Source organism: Mus caroli, unplaced genomic scaffold, assembly GCF_978045245.1.
Source record: "Mus caroli unplaced genomic scaffold, Mus_caroli_1 scaffold_11, whole genome shotgun sequence".
In the NCBI taxonomy this organism is placed as follows: domain Eukaryota; kingdom Metazoa; phylum Chordata; class Mammalia; order Rodentia; family Muridae; genus Mus; species Mus caroli.
The window spans coordinates 51,624,104-51,651,932 of record NW_028227266.1 but is presented as its reverse complement, the minus strand read 5'-3'; the positions used below and the strand labels follow the sequence as shown (position 1 = coordinate 51,651,932).

Genomic DNA, 27,829 nt, shown 5'->3' with positions numbered 1-27,829 from the left:
GGGGCGGTGCCCGCCACTACGTAGCAAGCTCTGCGGTGGGGAAGTGGAGGCCGCGGCGCGTCTCTCTGCCCTTGACAGCCTTTCGCGTCTCCATGGCTGCCCTGGTGGCTCTGCACGGCGTGGTCCGCAGGCCTCTGTTTCGCGGGCTGCTGCAGGTGAGCAGGGTCGATTCCGGGGGTGGGCTGGGATCGGGGTGCCCACCAGCCGCCCGCGGGCCACAGCGCTCAGCACAAGCGCCTCGGGGATCGAGTGCCTGCGCCGTCGTGTGTCCGTCCACCTGTCAGTCTGTGCTACTGTCACGCTCCGCACCGGCTGTGCAGCAAAGCTTGGGCCTGACCAGGCGCGATCCCAGGCTGCAGAGAGCTGAGTCTCTCTGCAGGCCCAGGAGTTTCTAAGACGTTTAAAGCAGACTTGTGACCTTGTGATTTCCTTTTCCTTGTTTTTTTGTTTGTTTGATTGGTTTGGGTTTTGGGTTTTGGTTTTGTATTTTGTTCCACTGGTTTTTCTATGGAACCCTTGCTGCCCTTACTCTCTCTCTCTCTCTCTCTCTCTCTCTCTCTCTCTCTCTCTCTCTCTCTCTCTCTCTCTCTCTCTCAAGACCAGGCTGGCCTCAAACTCATTGGCCTTCCTCCCCCTGCAGAGCTCTGGAATTAAAGGCATGAACAACCACCTGGCTAATCATTGGTTTAATTAATTGTCTTAATCAAGACTCAGGCACTATATGGCAATCAGAAGATTGTCTTAAAACTAACAAGATGGCTACTGAGACAGTACAAGAAATAATTTTTATTTGAAGTGAGTACCTCGCTTCTGATTGTTGTGTTCGGCGAACACTTTGTACTTTCCAAAGGTGACATTCTAGACTGTGTCGGTCAGTCTTTAAGAGTCTGGAGTTAGGTTTACGTGGCTTTTGTTTCTGAGATAATCAGGATTCGCCGAATCGGGTAGTTCTGGCAATAGGAGCTGAAAGAGAGCATTGCTGTGCAAGAGATTGTGAAAGAATAATTCAGGGCCCGAGGCTTGGAGCTGGAAGCTGAGGGCAAACAAACTTTAAAATGAATCTTACTTGAGTTGCTGCTGGGGCAAGAGGAGCTTGAGATCAAGGGTTTCAACCCACGTGGGCAATTTGGAGATACTCAGTCTCAGAAAGATAAAAAAACAATAATAAGTACTGGGTGACTGCAGTAGTAGGAAAGCTAGAGGGATAGTTTGTTTTCTCATCTGGAGATGGGTAGAACCTCGTTCGTAAAATAAGTGTTCCCAAAAAAGGCTCGTGTGCCTTTTTCCTTCTGACCCTTCCTTCTCCTCCCCTCCCTTCTCTTGCCTCTCTCCCCGCCCCAGCCCCACTCTTCTTCCCCCCCCCCCCACTATTACTATTACTCTCTTTCTTGTGGTTTTGCTATCTAGGCCATCTGACTTTGAACTCCTCACTCCCCTTACCTCAGCCTCTGGATTATCTGGAATTGAAAGAGCAGCCATCATGCCCAGAGGAGTTCTGGATCAGTTAGTAAGTTTCGCTAGGATGGCTGGAGAGATTTCCGTGAAATTAGGTTAACTGGGATTCTGGATAACATGCTTGGGTGAATTAATTAGATAAGCCAGGTAGTCACCGTGTGTAAACAGAAGTGTGCAGAGCCGGCTTCGTCTACACTGAAGGTTTTATTACCAAGTGCAAATTATCTCCTGCATGAGAAAAGTGAGTCCGAACTGGTGTAGCGGAGTCCATCCAAATGTAATCCTGCATCGAAGAAGCTGAGGCAGGAGGATTGTGATTTGAGGCTACCCTGGGCAGTATAGTGAAAGATTGTCTCAGAACAGGGCAGCCAGAATAAAATTGATATATAGAAATTGATATAGAATTTGGGTCTGGAGGAGGGATTTCTGTACACTATCAAATGTAATTTAATGATCAATGAATCCCCTGTCCTCTTTGTCCTAGATTTGGGGCCTTCTCTATCTTTCTATCTTCTTCTTCTCTGGGTCCCAATGACCTAAATCTGTCTCTTCCCAGCATTTATTTATTTATTTATTTATTTATTTATTTATTTATTTATTTATTTTGGTTTTGGGAGACAGAGTTTCTCTGTGTAGTCCTGGCTGTCCTGGAACTCACTTTGTAGACCAGGCTGGCCTCGAACTCAAGCATTTATTTTTATACTGTCTAGTTGCCCGTGTTCTGGGCTCTTTTTACCACCTGTAGGTTATGTAGCCCATCTCCCCTTTATGTTGGGTATTCCTCTACTCTAAGATGGTCTCCAGAATACATGCTCTTTTTGCCTCTTCATCATGAATTCTGGAATTAACAGTCAGGTGCTTGGGACTGAATCCAAGTTCTCGAGCCCAGTTCACCTTTTTGAACTCTAGAAATGAATTTTTTTTTCTTTTTTGTGGCTTCTCTGAGACAGGGTTTCTCTGTATAGCCCTGACTGTCCTGGAACTCACTTTGTAGACCAGGCTAGCCTCGAACTCAGAAATCTGCCTGCCTCTGCCTCCCGAGTGTAGAAATTAATTATTGCATGTCACTTGAATTAAATTAAACAGTAATTTATATAACCATAGAAATCTTTCAAAGAAGAAGTTTTAATAATCTGTGCCATATTGTAGAATGGGAATTGACCTTTCACCCACTGTGTGGGCTCTTTAACCTTTGCTTTCAAGTACACACAAGCCTCTCTGTAGTCAACAAATCTTTATGGGACTTTATCCTGTTATCTGTCTGTCTGTCTGTCTTTTTTTTTTTTTTTTCAGACTGGGTTTCTCTTTGTAGCCTTGACCTGGAATTCGCACTGTAGACCAGGCTAGCCTCAAACTTTGATATTGACCTCCTTCTGAGTGCTGGAACTAAAGGCGTACACCCCCACCACCCAGCTGTCTGTGTTTTTCACACAAGTCTTGTGTAGCCCATGCTGGCCTTGGATTCCTGATCCTTTGCCTCCACATCCCATGTACTGAGATGCTCTGAATGCCTGGCATGTTGGGCAGGGTTTTACAGTTGTTTTAGCATACAGGATTGACCTGTGCTTCTTTTTCCCCTGTCTCCAGTTATACCTATACCTACAAAGGAGACAGACTTGACCAGTGAAGTAATTGATGACTGCCCAATGAGAGATGCAGTGTTTGGGAGGAGCAGTGCCTCAGGTTCCTGAAGTCTGTTATATTTTTTTTTTTGGGGGGGGGGCGGTTTCGAGACAGGGTTTCTCTGTATAGCCCTGGCTGTCCTGGAACTCACTTTGTAGACCAGGCTAGCCTCAAACTCAGAAATCCGCCTGCCTCTGCCTCCCGAGTGCTGGGATTAAAGGCGTACACCAATAAGGTAGAAATTAGAGGCCCTAGAGGACTTGAAAGCCCTCCCCCTTCCCTGGCTTTGTGACTTCAGATGCTGGGTCTGCAGGGCTTTAGATGCCTGTTGGTGAAAGGAGACCAGCAGTAGCCATGGGCGCTCTTGACTTTAAGGTATTCCAGATCCTGTGTTTACCCTCCTGGACCTCCTAAAAGTAGCCATACTCACCATTGCCAGCCCCCACCCCCCACCTTCTATACTTGCCTGCTACATTCAGCTCTTTATGCTGTGGCGAGAGCTTTCTTAGGAAAGTGGCTGGGATTGCATGGGCAGAATCCAGATCTTCCCATGTCTGCAGCTACTTCTGCAGCCTTAGGTCATGGGCTTGCTTACTTCTGCTTGTCACTTTTTTACCCAGCATACTGGCTGGTTTTGTGTCAACTTTACACAAGCTGAAGTCATCAAAGAGAAAGGAGCCTTGGGTGAGAAAATTCCTTCATGAGATATTTTCTCAATTACCAACTGATGGAGAGGGTCCAGCCCCTTATGGGTGGTGCCATCCTTGGGCTGGTAGTCCTGGGTTCTATAAGAAAGCAGACTGGGAAGCCTGGGGGAGCAAGCCAGTAAGCAGCACCCCTCCATGGCCTGTGCATCAGCTCTTGCCTCCAGGTTCCTACCCTGTGTGAGTTCCTGACCTGACTTCCTTTAGGGGTGAACAGCCGTGCAGAAGTGTAAGCCCAGTAAACTGTTTCTTCCTCAACTCATGATGTTTCATTGCAGCAACAGAAACCCTAAGACACCCAAGAAGTAACATCAGAGCCTCAGCAAGCATTCCCCTACTGAGCTCTGCTCTCAGCCCTGCCTTGTCCTCTCTTGTTACAATGGGCTGGCCATTCCCTGTGCCTCAAACGCCTAGTTCTCCCTAAGGCTGACTCTGCTTTTCAGCCCCATGGCCATCCCAGAGGCTTTTTTGACCATGTAAGATAGATAGGCAGCAGCTACTCTGGGCTTCTTGTTTGCTGCTTTCTTAAAGTGTTACTGGGAATCTGTTTTTTCAGCCTTGTTAGTAAACATCAGACTTTGTTCTCATACATGTTTAGCACCTGCTACCCTCACTGAGATAAGTAAACAATATCTTGTCATTTATTCTTCAGGTTTTTGATGTTGGGATTTGTCTGTGAAAAAATAGCCACAGTCCCGACGTCAGGGCGATTGCTTTGTGTTTGGGGGAGGGGTGACCGATGATAATGCTGTTCAGTTCATACATCCAAGAGGGAAAAGTTACTCTGAAGGAGGAACTGATGCTGTCAACATAAGTAAGAAATCAAAAATAGAGGTCAGATTTGTTACATATGATCTAGAAATGGGGTCTGACTACCTCAGGCTATCCTAGAACTTGCTATAGAGTCCAGGCTGTCCTTGAACTCAGGAGTCTCCTGCCTGTGCTTCCCTGATGTTTCCTGAATTACAGGTGTGTGCCATCATGCTTGTTAGCCCAACTTGAAATAAAGTAATTAAAGGAAACCCTGTAGGGTTTGTCATTTGAGCTCAGTGAGTGAAAGTGACCACCTTGGTTCAGATTCCTGAACTTCCATTAAAAGCTGGATGTGGTGACCACCTCTGTAATCCCTGTGCTCCTGTAATGACATGGGAGATGAAGGTAGGAGAATTGCCTGCCAGAGGCAGGAGCAAGAGGAAAGTAAAACTTAAGTAAGTGACTTAAATGTATGTCACGATAAATGCATCTCTCTTTCTCTCTCTCTCTCTCTCTCTCTCTCTCTCTCTCTCTCTCTCTCATGTATGAACACGCGTGCGCGCGCACACACACAAAATAGGTTTTTAATTAAAAACAAAAGTTGCACATGATGACACACCTTTAATCTCAGGACTCAGGAGGCAGAAACACTGTAGGTTTGAGTCTAACCTGGTCTACATAGTCGCGTTTCAGTACAGTCAGGGGAACAAAGTGAGATCCTGTCACAAACAAACAAAACAAAACAAAACAAAAACCCCAGTGGAGTTAGCCTACAAAATTTGCTTTGAAATACTCAATAAAAACAGGTGCATATATCCCATAGAGGAAAGGAGAATGCAGCGTAGCAGAGGTTGAACAAAAACATTTTAGTTAAACATCTGTTTTCTCAAATATATTCATAGTTTAACCTTTTTTGATTGTTTGTGAGTTTCACATCACACACCGCAGTCCCACTCATCTCCTGTTCTCTCATGTCTGCACCTCATCCTTGCAAACCTCCCTCCAAAATAACACACGTGCGCACGCACACACACACACACACACACACACACACACACACACACACACACAAATAACAACAAAACAAAGCATAGAAAACATCTCATCATAGAAGCTGTAGGGTATCAGTGTGTCCCACAGGCTGTCCCTCTGCCTACACACCCTCATTTGGAAATGTTCATTGCAGTGAATCATTGATCTGGTTTGAGATCTCTGGCTTCTGTCTGTTGTTGCCCTGTGTCATGGAGATCCTGCAGCTTTGGAAATGCAGGACTGGCCCTTTTACATGTCCCAACCTTTAGCAAATGATATATGTTTTGGGGTGGGCCAACTCAGAGCCCTGAATCTGGGCAGAGCTGGTCAGCTCATTGGCTTTCCTTTATCTGCACACCAGGGCAAGCTCTTTAGCACTGGTCTGGATAGGCCACGCAGTGCCACCATCAGCAGGAGGCAGGATCAGCTCTCTTGCTCTCACCCTTGGGTCCAGCTCACCCACACCCCCAACACCAGGGCCGGCTCCATTGTGCAGCCAGGGCGAGGTGCAGGGCCCACTCTCCCGAGTGCGCTGCTGGTGAGAGATGGGGTAGGTTCTGCAGACTACAGCATCCAGTGAGGGGCAGGACCAGTTATGCGCAGCCCATGGACATCCATAGGGTCCCTGGCAACTGTCCCAACCAGGACAGCCCATGTTCTCTAGTGATAATCTGAGTCATGGACATCGATGCCAACCCTGCCTAGCCACAGACTCAGACATGTCTCTCAGAAGCAACTCGGGCTGGGCTGGGACTTCACCATGGCCCCAGTTGGTGGGGCTGGCCACTCACACAGGCTCCTCCTCTCCACACTCGACTTTGCTGTCCCATCTCTCTTTGCAATGCTCAAGCTGCTCCACTTCTGTTTCTCTTCCCATCTGACTACCACACACTTACACATTATGTTGGTTCCCGCTGCAGGATGCCCACAAGGCTGGCAGGCCCCTGGGTGACATCCTTCATCCATGCTGTGTGGTGTGGAAACGAGCTGGCGTCTGTGGCCATGTGCTGGGGGGCAGGTCTGTGGGTGTCATGGTAGTCTGCAGGTCTCTGTCTGTGCTGCCTGGATTTGATTTGATTTGATTTGATTTTTATGAGTCCTAGATATAAGACAGCTTTGGCCACCAATCCAGGCACTGAGCTAGGATGCACAAAGGACCGCCATCTGCTCTGCCCTGACTGATACAAGAACAGCATCACCATGCATTTTGCCCATCGCTGGGGGGCAGGATGACGGTGTGGATGGGTGGATGGACGATTGATAAATAAATCAATCTTTTAAAAGTATAGATACTAATAGTACTAGTATATCTGTTCGATTCCATAAAGGCATACCATTGTTTTCTGTTACATACCCAGGATGGTGATTAGAGCCACATACATGCCTGGATAAAAATCCATACCTATTACTATATGTGAGTATGTTTCATAAAAAATAGCTTTGCATGTGCATACGGGCAACCACCGATAATACCGGGCTTCTTTCATGTGCAGGCAATAAATTTCTTATCCCAGCATTGATAACCAGAGTAGTCTGGATCTCACAGGGATCCAGACTACCATGCAATTTCCGAATCGTTTATTTGCTTTTGTTCCAGACAGTATTGACCTTGTTCAGAGCCAACAGTGATAAAGTGGCAAAGATAACAGGAAGCAAGAACAAGGAGACATTGCAGGGCATGGGAGATGCCAGAGTTCACTTCATGTGGGCTGTGTGTCCAGTTACATGTTCTAGGCTAGAGCTGTTGAAGAGCGTTTATGTGCTTATGGAAAGATCCAGAAGGAAGAGAGAAAGGAGATAGGAGAGGGTGTATATGGCATGAGAGCCACAGTGGACACACAGGGACTCTTCAGTGACGATGAGCCTGACATCTGCAAGACTGCTGGCTGAGTAGAGGGACACAGCCCTGCTTTTCAGCAGCTATGGGAATTATTCTGGGGTAGTACTGGGATTAGACCCAGGGACTTGGATATACTAAGCACACACACTGCCACTAAGCTACATCATCCATTCAGAAAGAGAAATGTTTGAAGAGATGTAATAGACAAATTCTTGGACATTCATAGACAGGAAATAGGCACAGCTAGCCTTGCTAGGCCCTAAGTAGAAAATGACTCACCAAGGACTCTCCTGGCTCTGGCAGTGTGCCACTTCCTGTTTCTTGAGTATGTTTTTGCTATACCTTTCATTCTCTACTAATTTGTGGCTTCTCTCTCTGGCTCCCCCGCCCCCATCATGATTCCGCTGAAGTACCCATTGTCAACTGACCCAGGCTCTCAGGGTGCCAACCAGGTTAAGTCTAGTCTATTCTTGGTGCCACCAACTCTAGTTAGAGCTGTCTTATGGAGTTGTCTTATGGTAGCAAGGACTGGCATATTTATCATGTCAGAATTTTTATTCAGAGTTCTATTGCAGACAGTGTGAGAGTAGACAAGCAGCTTACGTATAAACAGTAGCATGACTTTTATCTATGTGGAAGGCATGGTTGGGGAGCACAGCCACTGAACACATGCACTTGGGCCTTAGATGTGTTTATGGTCATGGCTGAGTGCACTGTCTGAAGCTCAGGAGAGTAAGAACAGTGTGTATCTTCTTAATTTAATGACAGTCTTTTTTTCTTTTCAAGACAGGGTTTCTCTGTGTAGCCCTGGCTGTCCTGAAACTCACTCTGTAGACCAGGCTGGCCTCGAACTCAGAAATCCGCCTGCCTCTGCCTCCCAAGTGCTGGGATTAAAGGTGTGCGCCACCACTGCCCAGCTTAATGACAGTCTTTAAGAAATGCAGATATGGGTTGGGTTTGGTATGGGGGAACTTGATTTCAAGTCTTGCCTGGGCTACATACACATAATTAGACCCTGTCTAAAACAATATTTTTTAAAGTATAGATATAGTAGCTGTTTCATTTCAGTCGGAATAAACACAAGCTAGTTTAATAGCAATTGGTATCAAGTATCGTGTTAATATAAGATTTCAACAGACGGATGGCAGAACAGGAACACGCTTTTCAGGGGAGCCCTGAAGTTTGAAGACCACTGCTCAAACCAAGGGGCCACTCTCCGTTGAACCCCAGGGGCAGCTTGCTTATGGTGGTGGTCTTGTTGTCTTTACAAAACCCTAAGGAATATGTCCAAGTGATCTCCTCGCTTCTCTACAAGCATGTATTGCTGCTGGAGTGTAAGTCCATGGCATGGGAGCTCAATCCCTGCAAGGCCTCAAGGGTTTGGTTGAACAAAAACAGGATCGAATAATTTTATGCATTTTGGTCATCTCTCCTGTGACACAGCAAGGACTAAAGACCTCTTCAAAATGGAAGATATATTTTGTGATGTTAATCATTTTTAAAACCGGATCTTGACCGAGTTGTTTGTATAGCAGAGTTGATTGTGTGCACTTCCACCTTCACATTCTCTCACAGTCTCACTGAGGAGAACCATTGTTGGAGTCTGTCATGTTGAGCTGCCTCTGCCATACACTTCTGTCATTCACATACTTTGTGAAACCCAGTTTGCTTACCATGGCTGCTTCCGTTTATAACTCCAGTGTCACATTTATGTTTTGTTTAATCTGAGTTTTAAGTAGAATATTTAGATATCTACATTCAGTTAGGATAAAGTGTTTAATCTGTGAAAATCCAAATTCTTGGGTCACCTGAAAGTCTAGGCATTTGCAGGGCTGTTTATGGCTCTTTTCATGAGCTCTAACTGCACACTAACTGCTGCCAGCTGCTGTCTGAATGTCAGGCCTGCTGACCTCAGAGTCTAGCTGCAGATCAGCTAGGGTTTGAACTCTGCTCTACATTTTCAGAACCTCCTTCTGTTGACATTTGTTTCTACAAATAGTGTGGAAAGAATTAAGGTGCTTCTCCTTCTGTTCTAATGAGTGTGATGCAAAGGATCAGTTAGAACCTCACAGCTAACCAAGCCTTGTGTCACTGTGCCACTGAGCTACACTCCAGCCCCCGCCTTAATTAAGAATTATCTGGGCACCGGGCGTGGTGGCGCACGCCTTTAATCCTCAGCACTTGGGAGGCAGAGGCAGGTGAATTTCTGAGTTCGAGGCCAGCCTGGTCTACAAAGTGAGTTCCAGGACAGCCAGGGCTATAGAGAAACCCTGTCTCGAAAAACCAAAAAAAAAAAAAAAAAAAAAAAAAAAAGAATTATCTGGCAATATAGGCCATGTTCTATGGCATGTGTTTGCCTGTGTAAATCAAGAGGCACCATTGGAAGGTTTGGGGAGTAACAGCAAGCTTTACTTAAAATATTTTTAAAATAGATATTCCATCTAGTAGTAGTCTTTTAAAAATATTTGTGTGTGTGTGTGTGTGAGAGAGAGAGAGAGAGAGAGAGAGAGAGAGAGAGAGAACCCAGCCTGTGTTCTCTGAAAGAGTAGCAAGGTCTGTTAATCACAGTCTTCTGCCTACTAGAAAAAAAATTAAACAATATTTTTTATGTGAAACTTGAATATCACATAATTAAGAACTTAAACTACAATTTGTTCAGGAAGCTAAGGCAGGAGGAGTGCATTCAAGGCTGCTTTGGGTCTTCATGAGTTTGAGGTCAGCCCGGGCTTTAAAAAGGTACTTTCTCAAAAAAGCAGCCCAAGGCTAGACATACAGTTCAGCCACTAGAGTGACTGTCTGGTGTGCGTAAAGTGCCCTGGGTTTGACCCATCCCCAAATAAACCAAGTGTGGTCGTTCAAGTCTGTAATCCCAACGATTGCTAGGTTGAGAGTCAGGAACGTCAGAAAATGACCAGATAGTAAATTTGAAGCCAGCCTGGTTCACATGAAATTCTGTCTCAAAACAAAGCAACACAAATGAACAAACAAAAACCCTCAAAACAAAAGCACTATATTTTACTAAGTATTTACTTTATTTTTTTAATTTAATTTTATTTTGTTTTACTTATTCACTTTACATCGCACTTACTTCTCCCCTCCCAGTTATCCCCCCAACAAATTCTTTCCCCACTCCCCCTCCCCTTCTCCTCTGAGTGGATGGGGGCCCCCTGGTTATGCCTCCCACCCTGGCACTTCAAGTCTCTTGGGGGCTAGGTGCCCCCTCTCCCACTGAGGCCAGACAGGGCAGCCCAGCTAGAAGAACATATCCCATATCCCATGTTCAGGCAACAGCATTTGGGAGAGCCCCCATTTCAGTTGTTCAGAACCCACATGAAGGTTAAGCTGCACATCTGCTATATATGAGCAGGGAGGTCTAGATCCCAACAACTCACTCAAATAGCCTAATTGAAACATGGGGTACAGAACTAAACAGAATTCTCAACAGAGGAATCTCGAATGGCTGAGAAGCAGTTAAAGAAATGTTTAACATCTGTAATCATCAGGGAAATGCAAATCAAAAACAACCATGAGTTTCTGTCTTGCTCCCATCAGAATGGCTAAGATCAAAAACTCAAGAGAACACATGCTGGCAAAGATGTGGAGAAAGGGGAGCTGGTAGGAGTGCAAACTAGTGCAACCACTTTGAAAATCAATTTGGCATTTTCTCAGAATACCGGGAATAGTTCTACCTCAAGACCCAGCATACCACTCCTGGACACACACCCAAGATGCTTCACTCCTGGACTTACACCCAAGAGGCTTCACTCCTGGACTTACACCCAAGAGGCTTCAGCACCTCACAGAGTGCTTACTTATAACTGAGAATCTTTGTTGTTTTATATTTACTTAAAAAGTTTTAGGGGCTAGAAAGGTGGCCCGGTGGTTTTTCTGGCTGTTCTTGCAGAGGACCTGTCCAATTCCTAATACCACAATCCTCTATATCTCCAGTCGCAGAGTATCTTATGCCTTCTGCCCCCTACCGCATGAATGTGGCACACAGATACACATACATGCAGAGAAAACATCCATACACAAATGGCAGTTCTTCAAAAGTTAAAATGTATGTTGTAGGACAGTGGAAGGTACCCTGGTTCCTCGTTGTGCTAAGGCTAGAAGCCCTGGAGACCCTGAAGGGACAGTAGGAGTGTTGCCTGTTTCTGGGTACTAGGCCACTGTCACTAGGTGCAGGCTCCCATGGATTTGTGGCCATCACTCATATAAGGGCAACTCTCTAAGCACCCCATAGGTAGGAAAGGATGTGACCACAGGCCACGTAGGCTCAAGGCAGATCTCTGTTTTAATGAGGTACCTAAAGGCCTGGAGGGCGCAGCCAATAAGCTTTCCTTCCCAGACACTCCTCCTGCAAAAGGTGTTTAATCTCAGGCCCACCCTAAGAAGTGGTGTATGGTTTTACCCATCAACTTTCTGCCATGGCAATAAATGCCTCAAAACCATGGACTGCCTCTTTTCATCGGGATCTGAGTGGGGAGCCACAGAGATAGCCTTTGCCTATATTAATCTCCCATAGAAGGCCTCTCTGCACTCCCAGCCACAACAGTCATCAAGCCAAAGACCCTCCTTTGGGAAAATCCGGAGTTTCCCCCTACCCCCACCCCAGCCCTGGGCTAGACCAGCCCTAGGGGTGGAACCCACTCCATTCTCAGCTCTTCCAGGACTTCCAGTGGTGCCTGGATGTCCTAGAGCCTGAGAACCAGTCAACCCTGGCCTCTTCACAGACCCGGGGACCCCGAACCAGCTCCTGCTGACTGTCCCTTACTTCAGACTGTGCTTCCCCACCCGGAGAGGAGCAGTGACCTGGGGTTTCCCTAAGGCGACAGTGTGGGGTCCCGCCTACGGGATTCTCCAATTCCAGCGGCCGTGCCCTGTGACCAAGTGGGCATGAGACCCCACAAACCTACAGTATGTTTCCAAAGAACAGCTCACCAGAAAAGTAATATTTAAGCTGGGCAGTGATGTCACATGCCTTAAACCGCAACAGCAGTCAGGGGCAGAAGCAGATGGATCTCTTAGTTCAAGGCCAACCTGGTCCACAGTGTGAGTTCTAGGATAGCCAGGACTACATAGAGAAACCCTGTCTGAAAAAAGAAAAAACAACAACAACAAAAACCCACACACAAAAGAAAGGCAATATTGGCTATAAGCATTTTCTTTATAAGAGCGGTGTATATAGACTGTGGAAAACTTGGAAATAAAAGTGTAAAAATGAAAAAAGTCACTTTGATTCTATTATTGTTAAGTGTAAAATTAATGGATGAATTTAAAAATATTATAACATAAACATTTACCTTACAGGAAGTAAGATGCCTGGAGCGAAGTTATGCATCCAAACCCACTCTGAATGTAAGTAAAGTTTCAATTGCACCTTCAAGAATGTAAAGGTGTGTTGCCAGTAGAGACTCGCATGTCGCTAGGCAAGGTGGCTCACCAACCTATCACAAGCAAACACATCAAACAGAGCTGCATGCAGTTTTTTGTCTTGAATATATTTGAAGATTAATGGGATTATACAGTGGCTAGGGAAAAATGAAAATTCACATACTAAGTTCCTGTGTTATCACAAAAGTGGTCCATTTAGTCTGTGAATAATTCTCTATAATACACTAGGAAACCGTTTCCCTCCACAACTTACTTCATTCTGAGGGGCCCACATTGCACTGTCGGTGATGCAGTGCCGTGGACACGAGAGACTTGACAAGAGAGGCACTGACTCCCTACGGGTTAACCCACAAGGCCTTGGCTTCATTTCCCAGTTATGATTTCTGCCTTTGTTTATAGGCTCCCAAAGCGACATCAAGTCTTCCATCCTTTTACTGCATCCAGTGCGTTGTAGGAGACTGTAGGAACCAAACACAAGGAGAGTGTGTTTCGTGGCATTGCCGAAGACTTAGCACTTTTCATTTTGTAATTAAGGAGATTATGGTTCTGGTTCTGTTCTAGTCGATGCTGTTCCTGTAGCACACACAGCTGGCTTGCTGGCCCAGGACTTTGTTCTGTAGTAAAGGAGCTTTTGGTTAGTGTTGTTTATTTTATAGTTTAAAAGATTAATGGCTAAGAGCATTTGCGGCTCTTCTAGAGAACTTGTACTTAATTCCTAGTAACCAAGTTAGGTCGCTCTTAACCACATGCACCTCTAATTCCAAGGATATCTGACACTTTCTTCTGCAAGCCCTGCCACCCCATAACATTCACTTATACATATAGATACTATGTGCGTGTGTGTCTGCGTGAATGTATACATGCCTGGGGGGTGTTACATATGCTTCATGTGTAGAGGCCAGAATAAGGTGTCGGACCTCACTGAGTGGAGTCACAGGAGTTTGTGAGGCACCTGGCTTGTTACAGAGTGCTGTGATTTTATTTCTGGTTCTCAGGTTAAAACAACATGCAGTCTTAACTGTTGAGCTATTTCTTCAACCTCAATGTTGTTTATTGAAGCAGTTTTTTGGTTTTGTTTTTTATATTGTAAGGTTACCATTTATAAAAGTTTTTAAAACTTTATTATTGGGGCTGGAGAGATGGCCCAGCGGTTAAGAGCACTGACTGCTCTCTTCCTGAGGTCCTGAGTTCGATTCCCAGCAACCACATGGTGGCTCACAACCATCTGTAATGGGATCTGATGCCTTCTTCTGGTGTGTCTGAAGACTGCAACAGTGTCTTTGGGGAAAAAAACAACAACTTTATTATTGCTGGATATAAATCTTTAACCCTAGCTAGCACTCAGGAGCTAGGTAATCTCTGATTTCATGGCTAGTCAGGTCTGTATAGGAAGTTCCATGTGGCCAGCATTACGTGTAAAAAAAAAAATCCCTCCCAAAACAAACAATTATTTGGGGCATGTATGTATGTGTGTGTGTGTGTGTGTGCGTGTGCACTCTCAGTGTGTACATATACACATGGGACATTTTCCCTGGGATCAAACTCAGGTTGTTCAGGGTTCATTGCAAATCTTTACCGCTAGGTCACCTTGACTGCCTGAGTTTAAGCTTCTGGTGTTAAACATCCCAGAGATTGCTAGGAAGGATTTTTATGTCTTTAGAATTTGCCTTAGTTTCTTTCTTTCACCTCCCTCAGTATCCCTGTTGTATCCACACCTGCTCCTCCTTGCCCCCTCCCAGCCTCTGTGGATTTGTGGATTGAACCCAGGGCCTTGTGCTCGCCTGACAAGCACTCAATCGCTGAGCCACACTCTTGTCCCGTCTTTCCGTTGTGCCTTAAATGGTGGTGTGTCATGGTGTCTTCCAGCTGCTAAATAACTATTCATAAGTTGTCTGTGTATGAATGTTTGTTAAATGAAAGAGAATTTGAGTATGCCTATGCTAATTTTCACATTTTTCTGTCTTGCCAGGAAGTGGTTATAGTAAGTGCTACAAGAACTCCCATTGGATCCTTCCTGGGCAGCCTTGCCTCTCAGCCGGCCACTAAACTTGGTACTGTTGCAATTCAGGGAGCCATTGAGAAGGCAGGTCAGTGGTTGAACTGTTTTGGTATCGAGGGGACAAATGATGGGTGACACATACATACTTGTTTTGCATTGACTGACTATATTCCTCTTAGAAATTACATGGTTCTTCCATATCTAAATGCCTTGTCATAGATACACAGGAAGGAAATCTAAAACTAACAGGAAAGAGAAACTATTCCTGTCCTGTGTTATGAAATTTGCTTGGTAATCTTGATTATATAAATTGAAGGCTGGGGCTGGATAGCTTACTCAGCGGTTAAGGGCACTAGCGGCTCTTCCGAGGTCTTGGTTCAATTTCCCCTTGGGAACTCACAGCTGTCCAGAACTTCAGTTCCAGGCGAGCCGATGCCCTCTTCTGGCCACTTTAGGCACTGCATGCACATACCACACAGACACATAGGCAAAACACCCACACATACAAAATAAAAGCAAATAAAATCTTAAAAAGGAAAAAAAAATGAGTTGAATAAATCCAGGACAGTCCTTTTTTGCTGTTTTTAAAAGGGATCCCAAAAGAAGAAGTGAAGGAAGTCTACATGGGCAATGTCATCCAAGGGGGTGAAGGACAGGCCCCTACCAGGCAAGCAACACTGGGTGCAGGTATGAAAACACACATTTGCTTTCATACTTAATATGCATTAAAGTGTCAAGGCCAGCTAAGGTATTAAATGCATAGCTCTTATAGAAATGAAATTTGCAAATTATAGTCACAAGCTTTATTTTAATTTTACAGTTGTTTTTGAAAACGGTTTCTTTTCAAAACTCTGATTTATGTTGGCTTTAGGTTTACCTATTTCCACTCCATGCACCACAGTAAACAAGGTTTGTGCTTCAGGAATGAAAGCCATCATGATGGCCTCTCAAAGTCTTATGTGTGGACATCAGGTAAGAAACCCCTTGTTTTATCTGTTACTTGGAAGAACTCCAACTTCTAGAAAATACTAAAATGTCTAAGCACATTTATGTTGTAGTGGTGAGATTCATTCTTTGTTCCTGTTGTATGTGTGTGAATGTTTTACCTGTATGTATTTGGGCATCACATGTATGCCTAGGTTTCAGCGGCTGGAAGAGAGCACTGGCTCCCCTGGAACAGGAGTTACAGTTATGACTCACCACGTGGGTGCAGAAAATCAACTTTGGGTCCCAGGAGAGAGCAACACGTGCTCCTAATGGCTGGGCCACATTTCTAACCCCCATCTCCTTTTAAAAAGTATTTATTTTATGAGTACTTGCCTTGCATGCATGTATGTGCAGCACATGCTTGCCTAGTGCACACGGAGGTCAGAAAGGACTATTAGATATCTTGTTGAATGGTTCTGAGCCACCATCTGGATGCTGTGGGTTGAGCCTGGGTCCTTGGGAGAGCATCAAGTGCTCTTAACCATTGACCATCTGTCTAGATTGCATTGTTTTTGGTTTTGTTTGTTTGAGACATCTCTGTTTTAAGGGTTTCTGTTTAGCTTTGGCTGTCCTGGAACTTGCTCTGTAGACTAGGTTGGCCTGGAACTCCCAGAGATCCACCTGCCTCTGCCTTCCACCAAGTGCTGGGATTTAAAAAGGCGTGTACCACCACAGCCTGGACCCTCTTATTTTTTAAAATGTTTATTTTCATTTATGTGTGTGTGCTTGTATAAACAAATGCCACTTGTGAACATGTCCTGTGTTGACCAGGAGAGATGGTGGCTCCCCCGGAGCTAGAGTTCCAGGTGGCTATGAGCTGTCTGACCTGGGTGCTTGAACTGAACTCTAGCCCTGAGATTCTTTTCCATGAAACACATGCTGAATTTTAGCATTTATGAGATAGAGCAGGAGAATGCAAGTTTGAGGCCTGTTGTTTAAATCTTCTCTTTACCTAAGAGTGAGGAAGAGAGAGGCCGCTCAGGGACTACACTGTGACATTCAGAGGCTGTTTTCTGCTGATGTCTGGATCGAAGAACTAACACTTCATCAGTTTTAAGGTAGAAGGATACTGAAACAGCCACAGATACAAAGTTACAGGGCAGGGGTGAGAAAGAAAGAGGTCTTCATTAGATCCCCTTCATTCCTGGGAGTTGTACCTACTGTGTATCACAACCAAACCAAGAGTAAGTGTGGTGGGTTCACATCACTTCTCACAACACACTTCTCATGGGCTGGAGAGAGACTGGCTGTTCCCCCAGCACCCCTGTGTAGCTCTCCACCATCTCTACTACAGTTCCAGGGTCATAGAGGCCCTCTTCTAGCCTCCGTGGGGATTAGGCCACATGTGTACACAGTACATGGCACACAGACACACATGCAGGCAAAACACTCATGCACATAACATACAGAAAATGGAAACAGGAAAAAAAAAAAACCAATGCTTTTATGTTGGAAGTTGTCAATTGTTTTCCAAACTTACCAGCTCCACCTTCCAAAGTTAGGTGCAGTCAAATTGTCCAAGTCTTATCTTTTTTTGTTTGATTTGTATTTTCTGAGACAGTGTCTCATGTAGCCCAGGATGATATCAAACCCTCTGTGTAGCTGACAATGACATTGAACTCCTGAGACTCCTGCCTCGGCCTTCCAAGTGCTAGACTATAGATGTGTACCACCATACCCATCTTCTAATTTTAATCTTAACTGTCACTGAACATTTTTAAAAAAGATTTATTTATTTATTATTATATGTAAGTACACTGTAGCTGTTTTCAGACACTCCAGAAGAGGGAGTCAGATCTCATTACAGATGGTTGTGAGCCACCATGTGGTGGCTGGGATTTGAACTTAGGACCATTTGGAAGAGCAGTCAGTGCTCTTAACCACTGAGCCATCTCACTAGCCCCAGCATTTAATCTTTTTTTTTTTTTTTTTTTAGTTTTTTGAGACAGGGTTTCTGTGTGGCCCTGGCTATCCTGGAACTCACTCTGTAGTCCAGATCACTGAATATTTTAAACCACTTTCTTCTTATCAGGGAGATGTGATAAAGAGGGCATTCACTGTTTAACCGTGGTTATAAAGCCACATTGAACACTCCTTTGCCAACAGCTGTGTGTGCAGAGTACAATGGATCACAGTGCCAACCATTGTGTGTGTGGAGTGGAGTGGACTGGTGTTGACAGTTGTGTGTGTAGAGTGGAATGGATCACAGAGCCAACAGCTGTGTGTGTGGAGTGCCATAGCTCACAGTGCTGACCTTGGCTTTGCTGTGCTGCTGAGCAGGATGTGATGGTGGCAGGCGGGATGGAGAGCATGTCCAATGTCCCATACGTAATGAGCAGAGGAGCAACACCATATGGTGGGGTAAAACTTGAAGACCTGATTGTAAAAGACGGGCTAACTGATGTCTACAATAAAATTCATATGGTAAGAACTATTTTTAAAAAACACTTCTGTGTGTTGGTACCCATGGAAGGTAGCGTGGTGTCAGATCCTCTGGAGCTGAGTGGGTGGGTTTGAGGCACCTGACCAGAGAGTCTAACCCAGGCACTCTGGAAGATCAGTATGGGCTCTCAGTTGCTGAGGTTTCTCTGGCCCCCGAATGCTGCTTTAATAGGGAGTTCCATTTAATATATAACCCTTGGCTTTTCAGAACATACATATTTTAAATACTGAGTTCTAGGGTGGGTTCTGTAAATGTTTTAGTCAACTTTATAAAACGATCTTACTATGTCCATTTCCTCAGTGTGGATTAACTATTTATAACTGCCCCATACGTAAGTGAGGTATTTCCTCCTAAAATGGCAATTGTGTTTGCTGCAACCACTTGAAGAAACAAGGGAGGAGTTACCTAGAATGAAGGAAAGGAGTGTAGAGACATGGACTTGAACTCCCAAGCACTGAGTTATGCAGAAGTAATTTGTTCAAATTTCTTAGGGTAACTGTGCTGAGAATACTGCAAAGAAGCTAAATATCTCACGGAACGAACAGGATACGTACGCTCTCAGCTCTTACACCAGAAGTAAAGAAGCATGGGAGGCAGGGAAGTTTGCCAGTGAGATCACTCCCATCACGATCTCAGTGAAAGGTAGACACATTTCCAAAACAGACTTGACATTTGTGCTCATTTATTTTTCTTGGTTAGGGTTTACTATTAATCGATAAAATGTGTTATAGAATTGATGTTTCCATTTTTTTTTTTAAAAATATTATTTCCTGTGCATTGGTGTTTTGCCTGCATGCATGCTGGATCCCCTAGAACTGGGAGTTACAGACAGGTGTGAGCTGCTATGTGGGTGCTGGGAATTGAACCTGGGTCTTCTGGAAGAGCAGCCAGTGCTCTTAACTGAGCCATATCTCCAGTCCATGTTTCCATTTTAAATGAATATTATCTCTGTTCATCTGTGCTGAACATTTTATCGGTTTTGCTTATAGTTAATAAAGGGAAAGGTTACAGGTTAGAAGAAGTAATGGTTCATCCAGGTCACAGTGCCTAAACTTAGTACTTTTAGAAGTTTTATTTTTTCTAATTTTTGTTTGTTTATTTTGCTTATTTGGCATGTGTATACAGTGTTGTATATGTGGAGGCCAGAGGACAACCTGCAGGAGTTGGTTCTTTCATCTCGTTTGTTCCAGGGATTGAACTCAGGTCATCAGGCTTGGTAGAAAGCTGGTATACTTATTGTTTTTAATTGAGAAACAGTAGTTATTAGAATTCCTTCTCCTATAAGTGACTGAGAGCACATTAGTTTATGTATTTTCCATATTTAGTTAATTTATTTATCTTGGTTTTTCAAGTCAGGGGTTCTTTGTGTAACAGTCCTGGCTGTCCAGGACTTCACACAGATCTGCCTGCCTCTGCCTCCCAAGTGCTGGGATTAAAGGCATGCACCACTAAACCTGGCCTTAATTAGTTTTAAAAAGATTTTCGGGGGCTTGTGAGATGGCTCAGTGGGTAAGAATATTGACTGCTCTTCCAAAGGTCCTGAGTTCAAATCTCCAGTTATCACATGATGGCTCACAACCATCTGTAATGGGATCCAGTGCCCTCTTCTGATGTGTCTGAAGACAGCTACAGTTTACTCATATACAATAAATAAATATTTAAAAAAAAAAACAAAAACAAACAAAAAAAGATTTTCTTCTTACTATGTTGTGTGTGGGTCACATGCACACTATTGCGGGTGCCTGAAGAGGCCAGAGGTATTCAGGTCCCTTGGGGCTGGATTATAGGCAGTGTGAGCTACCTGACATGGGTGCTGAGGCTCAACCTCTGGGAGACTAGTGTATGCTCTTTACCACTAGTGTGTGCTCCACAGCATCCACGTGGACGTCAGATGCTAACTTTGTGCCCTCAGTTGCTTTTTTCCCCCCTCCTACCTTTACATGGATTCTGGGGACTGAACTCAAACTGATAAGCTTGTGCAGCAAGCAATGCTGTCTGCTGAGCCACCATACTGACCCTAGCAAGTATTTTTTAAAAAGGGATTTATATTGAAAGACTATTAGGGTTACCTCCCAGAAATGAAGGATTAATGCCATCCACCTATAGAGTTACATGTGCTGTAGTGCTCAGAGTCAAAGAAAGAGGCCTTCTCACCAGCATCACTGGAATAAATTCATGGTACATAGTAATTACTAAGTTTGGACTGCTTCCAAGAATGATCCCCATGTCTGGGTTATAGATAACTAGTTCATGCAGCACTGGTTGAACATCTACCCCAGGAGTACACACTGTGAGGTCTATGATCATAGAAGAGGGTTGGGAAGACTGGGTTAGGACTCTTGCCCTTAACCATAGCATTTGAATCTGGGAGGCAGAGGCAGGGGGATCTCTGTGCATCCAAGGACAGCCTAGTCTACATATTGAGTTCCAAGACAGCAAGGAATACATAAAGAGACTCTGTCTAAAAAGAAAAAAAAAGAGAGAGAGAAAGAAAGAAAGAAAGAAAGAAAGAAAGAAAGAGAGAGAGAGAGAGAGAAAGAAAGAAGGAAGGAAGGTTGGGAAGTAACAGGAGTTGTTGGTGTCGTTTCACATGCTAGATGACCTGCTTTGGAACAGCTTAAAGCTGTTAGAAGTAACTGTTTCTTCCTGAGGTGGTCTCTTGACTTGGGATTACTTTTCAATTATAGGTAAACCAGATGTGGTGGTGAACGAAGATGAAGAATACAAGCGTGTTGACTTTAGTAAGGTGCCGAAGCTCAAGACAGTGTTCCAGAAAGAAAACGGTAAGTAGGAAGAAGTCAGACATAAGGGAAAAAACTGAGTTAATATGAAATGTTTATTCTTGGACTTGACTAACAGGTTTTTAAAAGATTTTATCTATGTGTGAGTATTTGGCCTGCATGCATGTCTGTGTATCACTTCGTGCCTGGTATGCATGGAGGTCAGAAAATGACATCTAACCCCTGGAACTGGAATTGTGAACTGCCATCTGGGTGCAGGGAACCAAACTCTGGTGCTCTAAGAGCAGCCAGTGCTCCTACCTGTGGAATCTCTCTCTTTAGCCCTGGCCTAGCAATTTAAACAAAGGTATTATAGAAAACATCGAGACGTCACGTAACATTTTTAAAATACTGTGTTCAAATAAAATTAACCAAATAATATAAATTCAAGGTATGTTTAAGATTGCTTAACAGTTAATACCTTCAGTATATTAAATCCGAGGGAGAAGACTATATAACATGGCTAGAGAGTTGTTTTCCACAGACAGGCATCTCCATGGTTTGTGAATTGAAAATACAAACTTCCATAAGTTCCTTGAGTCATCTTATGATGGCTGTGTTTACCAGTATTTAATGCCTGGCTTAGCCTGTGTTAGTCTTTAATGTTGGGACAAATAAGAGTCTGTGTTCTAAATTTCCTTTTGGGAGGGTTTCCTGGGGAATCAAACTTAGCAGCTCGAATATTAGGCAAATCCTCTCTTCCTGAGTGACACGCCGAGCCTCTACATTTCTAAGTGATTTGGAACTTTAAACCTGGAGAAAATATGAGCTCTTTAAGCTTGGCTGTGTGCAACTGTGATACTCTGCAATTAGTTTTTCCTTTCTTGATAGAATTGCTCAGTTCCAATATGAAAATGGTCAGTCATCTTTCTGGTCATTCTCATAAAAATTTATAAGTGTAAGAGTACATGTTGCCAGGTGGTAGTGGTCCACACTTATCCCAGTACATGCAGGCAAAGATAAGAAGATATCTAAGTTTGTGGCCAGCCTAGTCTACAGAGTATGTTCTAGGATAGCCAAGGTTGTACAGAGAAACCATCTTGAAAGCCAGAAAACAAAACACCAAACAAAGAAAGTACATGTTAAGCTGATATGGTGATACACAAGTTTGATTCCAGCTCTTGGGAGGCAGAGGCAGGCAGATTTCTGAGTTCGAGGCCAGCCAGGTGTACAGAGTGAGTTCCAGGACAGCCAGGGCTATGCAGAGAAACCCTGTCTCAGAAAACAACAACAACAAAGTCTCTAGCTGAATGGTTTTAGTGTTCACTGACATTCAGCTTCAAGTGACTGTAGAGAGTATGTGGTTCTGACGTAGGTTTGAAGAATACATTGAGTGCTATAGTTTGGCTATGCAGAGATGCTGAGAAGAAACATTGACTCAGTACCACCGTGTGTTTGAACTACCTCTGAAACTCCCACACTGCACTCTTGACACTCACTGTGGAGCTAGCTTTGTGCATGTTTCCTCAGGGCAGAACACATCCCCAAGCCGATCTATGTCTACTCCCTTAATGACCCAGATAGTGCGGTGAGTATTTGTGGGAGAAAGCAGAATGGACTCAGTGCAATGAATGTGTGACTTGCTTTTTGTTGATTCCAGGCACAATAACAGCTGCCAATGCCAGCACACTGAACGATGGAGCAGCTGCTGTGGTTCTCATGACTGCAGAGGCAGCCCAGAGGCTCAATGTTAAGCCATTGGCACGAATTGCAGGTAAATGTTCTCCCCTTGTTTTTCCTTTTTTCCCCCTGGTATTGAGAATCTAGGTTTGAGTCCAGGTTACTAATGCTGAGGTGAAACACCAAGACCAAAGTAACCTGGAGAAGGAATGGGTGTATTCAGCTTATGCTGCCACATCATAGTCATCAAAAGACATCAGGATAGGAACTCATATGGGGCAGGAATCTGGGGGCAGTAGCTGATGCAGAGGTCATGGAGTGGTGTTGCTTACTGGCTTGCTTCTCATGCCTTGCTTAGCCTGCTTCTTATAGAACGCAGGACTACCAGACCAGGGGTGGCATGACCCACAATGGCATGACCCACAATGGGCTGGCCCCTCCCCCAAATCACTAGTTAAGAAAATGCCCTAGATAGCCTGATAGTATGGAGGTATTTTTATTTTTATTCATTCTTCTTTCCTTCTTTCATATATTATACCTCTACTGCAGTTTTCCCTTCCTCCTTTCCTCCAGTCCCCCCTTTCCTCCCCCCCCCCCCATATACTATTTTTGTTTCCCTTCAGAAAAGAGCAGGCTTCCCCAGGATAGCAACCAAACATGGCGTCATACTGTTACAATAAGACTGGGCACATGCCCTGGTATCAAGCCAGGTTGAGACTTACCTAATAGAAGGACAAAGGTCCCATAAGAAGGCAAGAGTCAAGAGAAAACCCCACTCTCAGAAGTTTCACAAAAGACCACGCTACATAACATATGCAGAGGACCTAATTCTTACCTCTACAAGCTCCCTAATTGTAGGTTCAGTGTCTATGAGCCCTTATGGGCCTTGCTTAGTAGATTCTGTGGGCCATGTTCCTGTGGTGTCGTTGACCCCTCTTGTCTCCTATAATCCTCCTTCAGGATTCCCTGAACTACATCTAACAATCTGCTAAAGGCATTTTCTTGAGGCTCCCTCCTCTCAGGTGACTTTAGCTTGTGTGAAGTTGACATAAAACTAGCCAGCACATACATGCTAAGCAAGTATTCTGTCACTAAGCTATACATCTCCAGCTCTCCTTCTGGGACAAGGACTCAGTTGTACAGGCTGGCCTGAACTCAGTCTTGTAGCCTAGGCTGGTTTTGATCTTGTTATGTTTGCCACAGCTTCCGTAGGTAGGATTATAAGCTTGTGCCACCAAGCCTGGCTTAACCCTGTCTACCCCAACCCCCTGGGAACCCATCCTATATGAGTAGGGAAAAGGGAAAGGTACGTCTTACCATAAAATAAAAAAAGATAAAGGAATAAAAAGATATGGAGTTAGGAATCTAGAAAACCACAAACAAGTTATTATATTTATGTATGCTATGCATGTGACAGTCAGAGGACGTTTGTATAGTTGGTTTTCTCCCTCCACCTTTATGTGGGTTTTACAATTGAACTTGGGTCTGTAGACATGTGTATACTCGTAAGCCAGCTTGCTAACCAGTATTTTCCACCTTTAAAATGTGCTATGCCTTTTGTGTAAGGACTTGAATACAATTTGCTTTATTATACATTTAGCTTAATTTTACTCTAGCTTCTGTCATAGGCTTTTAGCTAGTGGTTCACAACCTGTAGGTCCCAACGTGTCTTAGTTAAGGTTTTTACTGATGTGAAGAGATACCACAACTACAAGCCCATTTGAGGGTTGAACAACTCTGTGGTGGTTTGAATAAAAATGGCCCCCAGTCTATAGGAAGTGGCAGTATTAGGAGATGTGGCCTTGTTGGAGTAGGTGTGGCTATGTTGCAGGAAGTGTGTCACTTGAGATCTCAGAAGCTCAAACTAGGCCTCGTGGTTCACGGTTCTCTTCCTGCTGCCTACTGATCTGGAATATAGAACTCTCCTCTCTCTCTCCAGCACCATGTCTGCCTGCCTACTCCCATGATAATGGACTAAGCTGTGAGCCAGCCTCAATGAAATGTTTTCCTTTAAATAGTTGCTGTGGTCCAGCTGTAGAGTCGGCTTATCGCCTCCTCAAGCAACAGCATGCTTGGTGCACAGACACACATGAAGGCAAAACATATGCATAAAATAATAAAAGTAAATCTAAAATATTTAAGAGTTGCCATGGCCATGGTGTCTCTTCACAACCATAAAACCCCAAGTATTTATGAGTAGCAACGTTACAGTTAGGAAGTAGCAACAAAAACAATTATATAGTTGGGGTCAGCACATTGGGAACTGTATGGAAGGGTTGCAGCATTACGTAGGTCAGAAACCACTGTCCTAGACAGTGCTATTGCCTTTAACCTCTCCCCAGGCAAGTCAGTGTCTAGAAACTAACATAATCGTATTAAGAATAGCCAAAAGGAGCAATGTGTAGCTGGGTGTGGAGGTACAAATCTTTAATTCTAACGCTTAGAAGGAAGGGGCAGTAAAGTGTCTTGAGTATGAGGCTAAGGCTCCCCTGGTCTTCAGAGTGAGTTAAAGCACAGACAGGGCTACATACAGACACCCTACCTTAAAACATAAAAAAGAGCAAATACAAGTCACACATGGCATAGGGATTAGGCAACATGCACCTGTTAGCTTGGATTTTGAGTCTTACATACAAGGGTGAGACCTCTTGGTATATTTAAGAGTTAACAGTTACTGTTTTTGCAGCATTTGCTGATGCTGCCGTAGACCCCATTGATTTTCCACTTGCACCTGCATATGCCGTACCTAAGGTAAGAAACAAGGAGGGGCTGTTCCTATTACAGTAACTCCTGGGACCAAGATGTTTCTACATTTTAAATGTCCATTTGCAGAGTCAGAGATGATTTGGTATTGAGCCTTTCTACTTCAGAAAATAGTAACTGTCAGGAAACCTCAAACCCCATCGTCAATAGAATGGATTAGAACTGGATAGCTGAACCACCTGTAAATACATACAGTGCTTACCCCTGGAGTGGTAAAGGAAAGGTGCCAGGCCTAGAATACAAAGTAACTAGCTGCTTGCAGAGGTTTCTCCATGCTGAAAGGAACCATGGACTGTATGATTCGCAGTATAGAGTAACGCCAGGCTCAGTGAACCCACATTGTTGTCTTTGCATCCAAAGGCAAACACAACCAAGTCTGTGGGAAAGGAAAAGGAAGAGCAGGACCCTTAGGGGTTCAGGGACCTCAGATGTGTTCAGCAAATGTATGCCTACAAGAGATAGCCTCAATTTGACCTCCTGTTTGTATGCCAAGTTCTTGCTATCTTTTCTGGGCTGGTATTGAACTTGAGATCCTCCTACGTCAGCCTCCTGAGTGTTAGGATTAGAGGTGTACACCGCCCTATCCTCGAGCTGACATCTGAGAATAGTACATAAAGAAGGTAAATGTAAGGCTAAAGAAGGATCAGACACAACTCCACATAGGAGCAGACACCTTTGAAAGTGAATGTGCTAGGTTAGCAGCTAATGGTAAAATTTCTAAACAAAAAAGGACTTTGGCAATATTTTAAAACTGTATTATCATAAGGATAATCATGAGTGCAAGAATCCCTTCCCTTCAAGATGGTCATGTTTAGTGAAACAAAACATGATCAAAGTTTTTACAAGAAGACCTGTGATATTTGTGCCTGAGATAATCATTCCACAGCTTTTCTAAAGAACTAAATATAGAACTAAATAATATAGCCATCAGGGTACATCTTAAGGCCACATAGCATGATGTATTTTCATATAGAGAATGCACCTTTTCAAACATCTGTGGAGACTGTATTATACTATAATGTAATTGCAAACAAAATTCTGATTATAATACATAAAAGCAAAATCTGGAAAACAAATCCTTTTAAAAAGAAAAAAACCCTTCCTATTTAAGCATGTAATTACTTTAAAGGAGAAATATAAAACAAAACTATAAAATCTCTAGAAAATAAATGAAAATAAATTTTGATTGCTAAATATCTGGAATAATCATCCTGAAATTTGTTTTTAGGTTCTTAAATATGCAGGACTAAAAAAAGAAGACATTGCCATGTGGGAAGTAAATGAAGCATTCAGTGTGGTTGTACTAGCCAACATTAAAATGCTGGAGATCGACCCCCAAAAAGTAAATATCCATGGAGGAGCTGTTTCTCTGGGCCATCCAATTGGGTAAGTACCTAACAAGCAATGCGAGCCAGGCCAGTGGCTGCTTCACCACCGCTCCTGTTGTTCTTTGATTAGTTTTCCTTTCTGTCCATCTCTAAGATATATTTCTGAGATAATATCCAGTAGTGAACACAGAGTTAGCACAATCTGTCACTTGAAACCCAACTGCCTTAGGCTTTCTATTGCTATGATGAAACACCATGAACAAAAGCAAACTAGAGAGGAAAAGGGTTTATTTGGGCTATATTTTCACATGGTAGTCTACTGCTGAAGGGAGTGAGGTCAGGAACCTCCAACAGGGCAGGTACTTGGAGGCAGGAGCTGATGAAGAGGCCATAGAGGAGAGGTGCTGCTTACTGGCTTACAGCCTGATTTGTATAGAACCCAGGACCACCAGCTTAGAGATGGCACCACCCATAAGGGGCTAGCCCCCCCACATCAGTAACTAAGAAAGTGTCCTACAGGCTTTTATACAGCGCGATCTTAGGGAGACATTTTCTCAATTGAGGCTCCCTCCTCTCAGATGATTATAGATTGTATTAAGTTGACATAAAACTGTCCAGGACACTAACAGCGTTGAGTAAAAAAGTTCAGGTTTTTATAAGAGTTGTAACTCACTTCCTGAAATTCATTGTCTAAACTTAAAAGTACTTACCCACAAGTACTGGATTTTCAGGAAGTTAATTTGGAATAGAAACTTTTCTGGTTAGTCCTAAATTCTGTTCTTGATTAAAGAACCAAATGCTCTCTTAATCCTAGGATGTCTGGAGCCCGGATTGTTGTGCACATGGCTCACGCCCTGAAGCGAGGAGAGTTCGGCCTGGCTAGTATTTGCAATGGAGGAGGAGGCGCTTCGGCCCTGCTGATTGAGAAGCTGTAGACAACCTGTTTTAGGAGACAGTGCCATGTGATCTGCTGAAGTAAATTCAGCCTTGGGCCAGGGGCTGAATATCAGCATAAGCTATTTCATTTTTTATTATTTTCTACTAAAATTTTTAAAAATCATATCCAAAACCACACTGAAATTACAAATAAAAATTTCTTCTTTAA

General features: G+C 43.9%; 1 protein-coding gene across 1 annotated transcript; it reads left to right on the top strand.

Annotated features, from left to right (window-relative positions):
* Positions 1–27,829, top strand: Acat1 (acetyl-CoA acetyltransferase 1). Its single transcript, XM_021172668.3, has 12 exons — positions 1–155; positions 12,721–12,768; positions 14,774–14,891; positions 15,395–15,490; positions 15,675–15,775; positions 18,071–18,214; positions 18,725–18,875; positions 20,921–21,016; positions 22,614–22,727; positions 25,320–25,384; positions 26,625–26,782; positions 27,539–27,829. Exons 1-12 carry the CDS (start codon positions 93–95, stop codon positions 27,657–27,659), a joined length of 1,275 nt encoding a protein of 424 aa, XP_021028327.1. The 5' UTR covers positions 1–92; the 3' UTR covers positions 27,660–27,829.